The sequence below is a fragment of the Gossypium raimondii genome, chromosome 11, assembly GCF_025698545.1.
Source record: "Gossypium raimondii isolate GPD5lz chromosome 11, ASM2569854v1, whole genome shotgun sequence".
NCBI lineage: Eukaryota > Viridiplantae > Streptophyta > Magnoliopsida > Malvales > Malvaceae > Gossypium > Gossypium raimondii.
In genome coordinates, this window is record NC_068575.1 from 44844312 (window position 1) to 44854362 (window position 10051).

The window sequence follows — 10051 nt, forward strand, 5'->3', positions numbered from 1 at the left end:
TAAAATAAGGAGACTAAATTTCAAATGTGTGAATTCTATAGGACTTAGATCGTATTTTAACCTTCATAATTAATTTAATAGAAAAATTTTAATAGCAATAACAATTGAAATTAAAATTTTAAATTAAAAAATAGAGAGTTTGAATCTTTAAAAATAAAATATATTTTTAACCTTCAATTTTTTAATATAAACAAAAAAAAAATCAATCAAGAAGAAAAGGTGGTTTTGATTATACCGAAGTAGAGTTCCATGACAAAAATTCAACACAAATATTTATACTAAACCTGCAGGTTAAGGTTATTTTAATCATTAGTAATGTAAATTCAACACAAAACTAGAATTAGATTTTAGCGAACAGCCATAGCAATGAATACAAGTATTTGCTTTCACATTTGCCTGCGGCATATCTAGTAACTATAACAATGGGAAATTAATTGGAACTATGCGCGAGCTGTAATTTGTATGCAATGCATTTACTTGAAGCATATATTTATTCTCATAGAAAGTACCACTGCCTCTGCTCCTACCCATAATTGCATTTGTTTGAGCAAAAAAAGGAAAGTAGTCTACAACCTGAGTTCGTTCACCCCATGGATGAGGTACAGGGGAAGAAGGATTACGTAGACCCGCCACCAGCTCCCTTGTTGGACATGGAAGAACTTAAGAGCTGGTCTTTTCACAGAGCTGTCCTTGCCGAGTTCGTTGCTACTCTTTTATTTCTTTACGTGTTAGTTGCCACTGTTATCGGTCACCAAAGGCAACCTGCTTGTCAGGGTGTTGGTCCCCTTGGTATTGCTTGGGCTGTCGGCGGCATGATCTTCGTTCTCGTCTACTGCACTGCGGGAATCTCTGGTAACCCTATGTACTTAGCGAATCAGCTAAGTTAGCCTATGAAGTAGATGAATATGTGAACTATGCTTATGAGTTATGACCTTGCCATCATTGTTAAAACAGGTGGTCATATTAATCCGGCGGTAACGTTGGGGTTGTTCGTGGCTCGGAAGGTTTCATTGGTTCGAGCGGTGGCCTACATGGTGGCGCAGTGTTTGGGAGCTATTTTTGGCGCAGGTTTAGCAAAGTCCGTCATGAAGCACTACTATAATACACTAGGAGGTGGTACAAACGTCGTGGTTGCTGGGAACTCGAAAGGCGCCGCTTTGGGAGCTGAGATCATCGGCACCTTCGTCCTCGTCTACACCGTTTTCTCTGCCACTGATCCCAAAAGAAATGCACGCGATTCCCATGTCCCCGTAAGTATCATAGTAGCTACCAGACATGCAAAGATCACTCTTAAATTTAATAGCAATAATTATTTACATATATTTTATAAAAATGCTCCTAATTATATATTTGAGTTCTTCTAGTCATCAATTTTTATTCTTTATTTTAAATTATTTTTTAATAAATGTAATGAAAATATTGTTAAAAAAGTTAACGATGATGTAAAATTTTATATATATAATATTTTTAATGAGATATAATTTATTATTTAAATAATTAAATAAGATAATTACATAAAAATAAAAAATAATTTTTAATTTAAAGAAAATAAATATAATTATCTAAAAATAATTTTAAAATGAATGATTCTGTATTTAGTGTAAATTTATCATTAAACCAATTTAATATGAATTAAAGTACAACTTTTCGGGTTTATTGTGATGCGGTGTGGTTTAGGTGTTGGCGCCCTTGCCAATAGGATTTGCTGTGTTTGTGGTGCACCTGGCCACCATTCCCATCACCGGCACTGGCATTAACCCGGCTAGGAGTCTCGGTGCTGCTGTCATCTACAACAATGGACAAGTGTGGGATGATCAGGTGTATATATATATGTATTATTAATTTCATTTATTACCATATTTAATTGTGGATTGAATATTATTGACTTTTAATCTGCTGAAAATAGTGGATATTTTGGATTGGCCCTTTCATTGGAGCGGTGATGGCAGCGGCGTATCATCAATACGTACTGAGAGCTGAGGCTATGAAAGCTTTAAAATCCTTCCGCGGCAACTCTACAAGTTAAAGGCGTCGGCTGTGGCTGCCTGCTTTATTTGCTGATTGCTGTGTGTGGGTTTTCTCACTCACTTGTTGCATGTGTGTTGTGACATATGTAAATGTCTTAAGTTGTACTTAATAAGTGGATTGGGTGAAATAATGTGTGTACGTTTTGAAATATGACTGCCAGCCCCAGGCTTATATAATTATACTAATGCATCCAGATGGATATGCTATGATCTACATTATTTATTACCCATATTTGCAAAAAGAAAAGGACTGCCAGTTGAATTTCGAGGAACTCTTTTTCTTGCACGATTAGGCCCAAAATTTAAGTAGGTAATACTATTTATTATTTATAGTAATTATTGATATGAAAAATAAAAATTTGATATGATAAAATGAAAACTTTCAATAATTCAAATTATTAACTCAAATATGGCAAAAATAACATTAGTAGGATATAACAAAGTAATATAAAACTCTAGTTATTTAGGGTTAGTTTAATGTTGCTTTTCAAAATTTCTATAAAGAAAATGTGATTTAAAATTTAAAGTGTTGTCAAAAAGTATTATTAAAAATAAATTAATTTAAACGATATTCAAATTTGTTAATACTATAATATATAAAATATGGATTTTAAATACTTTTTAAGTAATTAATAAAAATTGTTTATAAATTTTAATTAGAAGAATAAATTATATTATAGATTTAAAATCACGTATGAAGATAACTTTTATAAATTAATAAAAAATTATAATTGATGGAATAATTCACTCAAATTTAAAAAAAACTAATTCGACCTATCTTTGTTTATAATTAATATGATGTGATATTATTTTAACATTAATAAAATTCAACAAATTAATAAAATATAAAAAATTACTATGGTTAGTATTATGATTTATAAAATATAAAATGTAAATACTTTTAAGTAACCAATATATTTTTTTAAGAAAACACTATTATTAATAAGAAATATGAACAATAATGATATAAAAACATGACATATACTACAAACGATAAATAAATTACGACAAACTAATGCACAATGTCATGTCTGTAAAATAATATCAAAATAAGATAATGACAAATTGATAGTAATTCCAACACTTGAATAATTGTGAAAACACCATAGATGCATCAACTTGATCAAATCGCTTAAATTTGCATTTTAGTCTCGCCATCATCAAATTAACTTGACGTTGAACACCGATCAACCAAGAAACAACCGTCAAAAGTCACGAGAAACCCACCGCATTAGTAATGCACAAAAGGCCAAGTCTCAGATGGCCTATCCTCTTCATCATCATCATCACTAAGATCTATCACGATAAAATCCTTTAAGAACGGTTCCTAATAAATCTGGCGGCACCTTTATATTGGCAATTCTCACATATAAAATAGAACATGACTAAAACTTAAAAGTAAAATCAGAACACCTTTGCTTTCAAAAAAATCAGAGTGGACAAAACAAAAACCACGAAAAATGTGAACAAAATAAAATCAGGAAAGTGTGGACAAAACCACAATGATGTGGATTGAAATTAAATACAAAATAAAACTATGAAAAAACATGTTGAGTAAACCGCGACCAACAATCAGCTCAAAGGTCGGGGTCGCCGATCGAAACAAAGATTTAAAATCACTGCTATATGATGACAAAAAGTGTGAAAATAGCAACTATTCGTAAAGGAATACAATGGATTTGGACGGAAATTAAGACAGGGAAGCTTCCATAAGTTATGGATATCACTCACTCTGCTACTACTTTAGTTTAAGTAGATGTGTTTCATGTCAAGCGTCAACCGTCCCATGGGAACTAAGATCCTAATTTCTAGAGCAAAGTCCAATTAGTAGAAGATGCCACAATTCACCTAGCATCCCTCAAACAAACAGATTAGAACGGAGATCACTAAAAGCCTAGGGCAGTCATCTGTTCCGACTGCTACATCTTACAATGGTAAAAATAAGACAGGGCAGGGGATGAACTCAACCAGTAGATTTGCGTCCACGTGCTTGGAGCGGATGGCTTCCATGCTCATCACCACTAGATCCAGATTTAGGTCGTCCGCAACTTCGGCAATGATCGCAGTAGCCTTGCTTCCTTCCCCAAGTCGTTCCAACAACTAGAATTCCTTAAACCCACCTGTTGTTTTCTATTTTTTCACATCTGTTAGCACATCTTATCCGAAAGGAACATTTGAAGAACAAAAGTAGAATTGTGGGAACAACCGCCACCTTAGTTTCATGCTTGGCGTATATTTTGTACTAACCAATCAAATAACTACTGAGGCAGATATATAGTACAAATCAAGAACAAGAAAATGCACAAGGGAACCTTTTTTAGATAGTCTAGACATCTATCCTCAGGTTTTTTACCAGTTTGATCACATAAAAAATATATGTATGAATGGTGAATTTTCATCGTATGTATACCTTGAGAGAGACGCCAGCGTATGCTGGACAGTTGAGTTCCATGTTCTGGCAACTCCTCTTTCTGTTTTTCATCTATAACTGCAACGTACATAAAAGTTTTTGAAATCTTCCTTTTGAAAACAACACACACATGCTGCAATGGAGAGAGGGAATGTGCACATACATACCCACGACAGTAATGTCAGCGCCATAGTTCTTGGCCAAAGCAGCAGTAGTTGCAGCTGCCTGCTCAAAAGTTTAAGATGTTTAACAGAATTGTGCGAGGACCCAAAATGCAAATCACGACAAAGCATCCTTAGAAAAACACCATTGCTTTCCCCTATTGAAGGATTTAAAGCTAATGTTGTAGGATTTGGGGTTTTGAGAAGGAAACCTGTCTTGTTCCTTCGGAAAGATACGGATTTCTGTCTGTTATTGGCAGAAGCAGATGCTTGAAATGAGTAAATGCATCAGCAACTAAGCTCACTTCAGAGTCTTGAGGTTGAGGAACAGCCTTTGCTGTCAACAATTAGACCAAAAACATACAAAAATATCAAAACGGGAGCTTCCTATAACAAAACAATAACAGTCGGCCTAAATTTTCCATTACATCCAACAAATTATGTTCCATGTTGTTTTCCTCCTAAACTCAAGAACACTAAACCCAACATTGTAATATATATCAAAATTAAAGCAACATTAAAGGAAATTACCTTTGTGTCTGATTGTAGGAAAGTTAGAGAGATTTCGAGCTATAGACAAGAGAGGAGGAGAAGATGTAAAAGCTAAGGAAGAAGGCAGAGACGGATCAAAATAAGAAGAAAACAGTGGTGGCGTTGAGATTAAATACTGTAGCGATACTATAGCTTGAGACAAAAAGTAAACTAAACGCACCGCACCGCACCCAATCGCGCATCCAAGCTCACCCTGGAACTATAACCAAATAATGCGCAAAAGCCATCAGAATCAGTGGAACTGAGAGAGGAGCAGTTAGTTGAGGACGATTTCCAGAAACCAAATGAGCTCATTTTATGCGTTGGGCCATTCTCAATCACGTATTCATCGCCGTTAATCTTGTTGCCTACACACTAGAGTAGAGCTTCTAGCTTGTGGCATTTGCATATTAAAACGCAGCGTTTTATATACCATATGTCTTTTCTCTTTGAAGTTTCAATAACCATGCTCAGCAGTCACTGAAGAAGGGGGAAAGACCATATCTCGTCACTTGTACGTTGTTTGTTGATGGCTGAGAATAAAATTAGTTCCATTTTGTACATATAGTCGAAGTTGCTTGCTTATCTTCATCGATGGAAATGTTCATTTTTCTAAAATTGAGTATGTGTACGAGAGTATAATTGTTACCATTGGGTCAACGTGTTCTTCTCAAACATGTACTTACTCATCCACGTTTCAGTAACGTAGCTGTATAACAGAGAACTCCTACAGAAAGAATGTAGTATTTACGAAGCAATGTATGCAATTGGCCTTTGTTGTTAAGCAAAACAAACAACTCCAAATTTTATAACTTAAGAAATATAAGCAATGCTATAATATTATTATCAATGGTATCTTAAAATCAAAACATATTTACAACCACGTGTAGGTGTAGCTATGACGTAAAGTATAAAAATGCTTTCCTTTCCTGTAAACCTAAAACAGTATCTATGGTACAAGCTAAGGTGGGGGTGCTCTGACGTAAAAGAATGATTTAAATCAAAGCAAAAAATGGAATGAGAGCAAATGTAAGTGCGTAAAACAATGTTTTGAGGTGGCGTGATGGACTTGTAATGGATGGTGACGCCCCTGAAATGTTTGTATTATTAGCATTCCCTGATGTGGCTTCAGGATTCACAGCAATGGCTGGAGGGACTGCAGTTGGTGGGTTCACTGGTAAAGTGTTCGAGGCCTCTATATCATAACCTGTTGAAAATCGGATCTCATTGTTAGACGTTTAAGAGATCAATTGGATGCATAAAACATGCGGAAAAACAAAGACAAGTTACTCACAGTCGGATGCTTTCCAGCCCAGCACCATCCTCTCACGATCAAAAACTATCCGATAACCGGTCATGAAATTTTCTGGTTTCAATGTAAGAAACAACAAAAGTGTAAGAAGCTATATTCGTTATTACAACAAATTGTGAGTGCAGTGCTATACTAGGCCATGCCGTCTGTCAGTTTAGGATTAGATAGACCCTTGGTTCCAATGACCAGATTTTAATGCCCAGTAATTCATTTAATCATTATAGAGTAAGCACCAAAAATAAGCAATGTTAATTGTGCTGGAAGATACTCACGTCCAATAATATTCACATTGTCACTTTTCACAATACCTAAACAGTATACATCTCCACCCTGCCAGATCAAAAAAAGAAAAGATTAATTTCAAGGCAAGTCAAGCGCATCTATAGAAATAAAATGAACTACTTTTTTTTTTTTACCTGCAAGGAAATCACTATTATTGGATCATTAACAAAAAAATAGTCTCCACCTTTCATTGTCAGATTCACAATAGGGTAATTAAAGCTGGTTTGATTTGCACTGCAAGGTTAAAAGAAGTCAGTGCTTCAAAGGGATAAAACGGAGAATTGTTTTTTGGTAGGTCTAAACAAATAGATTATACCTTAGGTCATAACAATATTCAAAGGGAAGGCCGGAAGAATTAGATGTATGCCGCTTCTCTGTGGCAAAATTGTTGAACTGTCACACGACATAATGAAAATTTCTTAACATGGGAAAAAGAGAGGCTTCGGAAAACAGCATGGAATACGTGATTTAAACTACTCACATTCTCAGAAATAAGTGTATAAGCTGGGTCATTCAAGTATGTAAACGAGGTACCGGAGTCAAAAATTGCATTGAAATCAAGATCTGCAGTATTTCCTCCAACATTTACTTGAGTGATACTGACATTGTAAGTGGGGCTGAAAATGAACATTGAGAAGAGGAGAGATGAGTACAACCAACAACTAAAAAGCCAAAACTGGAATCATTTCTAAGGCTGCATGTTCCACTAACAAGTTTGTTATCATCATCGATGGAAGCTGAAAAAAGAGTGGCTACTTACTGGGATTGCCTGAGATTAAATGGTGTTTCTCCTTGACCTGAGCTGCCCCTATCACCAAAAGTGATTCTTCCAACCCCATCAACTCCAAAACACATAGAAAAAGAATTCGAAGCAAGATTTTCATTCGCTAATATGCTAGGAACAGAGACATTGTCCATACCAAGCCCGAAAAGACCATTAGGAGCAGCACCATTTAAGAATGATCCAGTCTGAGTCTGCCCACAACTGCAAAAAAGAGCAGAACATCCAAATCATAAGAGCAACAACTCGGGAGAACCAGGTTATTTTCCTTAGGAATAACAGCGCATATCATGTTGATCAAGGGTATATTAATATCATCCATTGATGCTATTTCCCAAGACAATAGATAATGTTTGTTAATATAAAAAAGGAAGTGAAAGTGACAAACCCGAATGTAATCTTAGCTTCGACGGCTTTGGTTTTATCTTCATCTGTAGTTAAGTGCAAGACATCCTCCACCAAGACCCCAGTAGAAGAAGTGCCATTAGAGAGATAGAGAACTTCATAAGGGCAATTACTTTGAGGTGAAGAACATTGTTTTTGTTGTTCACACAGGGCGCTGCTACAGGGAACTTTGGAGCTTGTATTGGAGGAATTAAGGCTATAGATGTTAAATTCTATCATCTGAAACACAAAAGTTAACAACATATACCCATCAAAAAACGATACTTCATGTATCCAATACTATATTAAATCCGAAAGCTTGTATTGAATACGTAAGAAGAAAAAGGGTTACCTGATTATCGGATGTCTTGAGGCCTCGCACGCATTTGGAGCAATCGCATGGCAACCAGAATAGATCGCTGCCGGTGTCTAGCGCCACCAAAAAGGACACAGCAGGCGTCCCTATTGATACATTCGCGTAATGCAAACTGTAAAATTCCCAGAAATTGGAAATCTATTACTTTTAACAAATTCAATCCAACAGCAACAAGAAAGTTGTAGAGATTTCAAATATATATATGGCAGAGAAATTGATATAATTTTTTCATAGTATAAACTATTAGTCACGCGGTGTAAAAAAAAGGGGGAATTTGGCTTTTTGAAGTTTCCCCCTCATTCACTCCCAAATTAAAACTAAAGGAAACTACTCCAGATTTTCTTAGCTAACAAGCAGAGAAAAAAAACGAAATGAAATGAAATTCCAACAAGTGTTGAGTTATTGCAGAAGCAAGCAAAAAAAAAAAAAAACTAATAATTATCCAATAACAGAAATACTTTTTTTAAATATATAAAGAAAAAAAAGGAGAGAGAGAGTGAGGTGGCAAGAAATCATACAATCCCAAGTCATCCAATCGATAAGTTTCGTTCCCGTCGAGAAACGTAACAGGCGTCTGATCATTAGCCGTCGCCAGTCGACGGCCCTTGATTATTTTATCACGGTGAACCATAGCACTGTAAAATTCCGGACTTCCCTTCGCCGGTAACTCATCAACGGCCAGGATTTGCTTAACCGGATCCGAATACCTATGATGGATATCAAACCCGAAGGTACCGAATCCGTAACAACTTCCGGCGCTTAATGCCAACACCACTAACAACAACACACAACTGTAACTACTAAGCTCTCTCATGTCTGAAAACTTTTGCTGTACTCTAAGTTTGGCCGTCGTTACCAACCACAAAAAAAATAGGAATCTGGAGGAAAAAAAATAAAATTTAGGTGTTTGGGAGTTAAGCTTAAGAAAAAAGGAAGGTTTGAAAAGGAAATAAAATAAATGGGAAGGAAAAAACCAGAAGTCAAATTAACGTTTATTTTTTAGTTTTGAGTTTGCTGAGCAGACGAAACCGCTGCAGTTTGGTACCCCAACTCTAAGTAGGGTCCAAACGTGGGTCCCCTAGCTAAGGGTTTGATTATTTAATTAATTATTCTATTTCCCGAAAATCCCCTTGTATTTTGGAGATTTTACGCTTCTGGACCTCATTCTTTTCCCCTTTGTTAACTGGTGCTCTAATTTGGTATTATTCTAAAAAAGTCTTATTTTTCTAAAAAGAAATTCAGAATTTCTAATATAAAAGTATTAAGTTTTAACTCTTTCATGTTTATATGTTTTGCTAATTTGAGAAATTTACAGTTTCTTTAATTATTTAGTGTGCATGAGAGTATGATCTTTTTATTCTCTACTCCTAAAATTTAGTTCATATATTTTTATTTTAAAATTTTAGTTTCATCGTTAATAGTACTATTTGTTAAATTCATTGATATAACATTTTAAAATAAAAAATACCTACTTTATAGCAATGTAATTAAAAAGTTGATCGGGATGAAGCCATGAAAATTTTTTAGGAGGTCAAAATTAATTTTTAATTTTTAATAGATTATATCTTTATAACTTTTTAAAGATTAAATCAAAATTTTAACTATATGTACATGGGTTTTTTTTTATAAAAATAACTTCATTTTTTTTATTAATTAAAAAAATGACTCACTTTTTTTATTATGTGCATAAATGACCTGAAATGAATAGTAAAAATTGGTGGAGCAAAAAAGATTGACGCCACCCACTTGCCATGTCAACCAATCATTGGTTGGTAGAATTTAAAAAA

At 34.8% G+C, this 10051-nt stretch overlaps 2 protein-coding genes and 1 pseudogene across 3 annotated transcripts; 1 reads left to right on the forward strand and 2 right to left on the reverse strand.

The window, feature by feature from the left end:
- The first annotated feature begins 518 nt into the window (after positions 1–518).
- On the forward strand, positions 519–2259 carry LOC105801517 (aquaporin PIP2-7). The gene is made up of 4 exons (XM_012632789.2): positions 519–852; positions 955–1250; positions 1678–1818; positions 1907–2259. Exons 1-4 carry the CDS (start codon positions 591–593, stop codon positions 2024–2026), a joined length of 819 nt encoding a protein of 272 aa, XP_012488243.1. The 5' UTR covers positions 519–590; the 3' UTR covers positions 2027–2259.
- A 1245-nt stretch (positions 2260–3504) lies between these two features.
- LOC105801027 (uncharacterized) lies at positions 3505–5532 on the reverse strand (annotated as a pseudogene).
- Positions 5533–5933: 401 nt separating this feature from the next.
- LOC105803679 (aspartyl protease family protein 1) lies at positions 5934–9218 on the reverse strand. 2 transcript variants are annotated; one of them, XM_012636032.2, is made up of 10 exons: positions 8783–9218; positions 8241–8376; positions 7893–8128; positions 7484–7708; positions 7205–7340; positions 7040–7116; positions 6858–6957; positions 6714–6771; positions 6424–6495; positions 5934–6336 (listed from the first exon to the last, which is right to left on the reverse strand). In XM_012636032.2, exons 1-10 carry the CDS (start codon positions 9076–9078, stop codon positions 6125–6127), a joined length of 1548 nt encoding a protein of 515 aa, XP_012491486.1. In that variant the 5' UTR covers positions 9079–9218; the 3' UTR covers positions 5934–6124. The 2 variants fall into 2 exon arrangements, with proteins under 2 accessions (XP_012491486.1, XP_052480502.1); XM_052624542.1 differs by having other exon boundaries at positions 8241–8350; positions 8783–8986.
- Between the last annotated feature and the right edge of the window lie 833 nt (positions 9219–10051).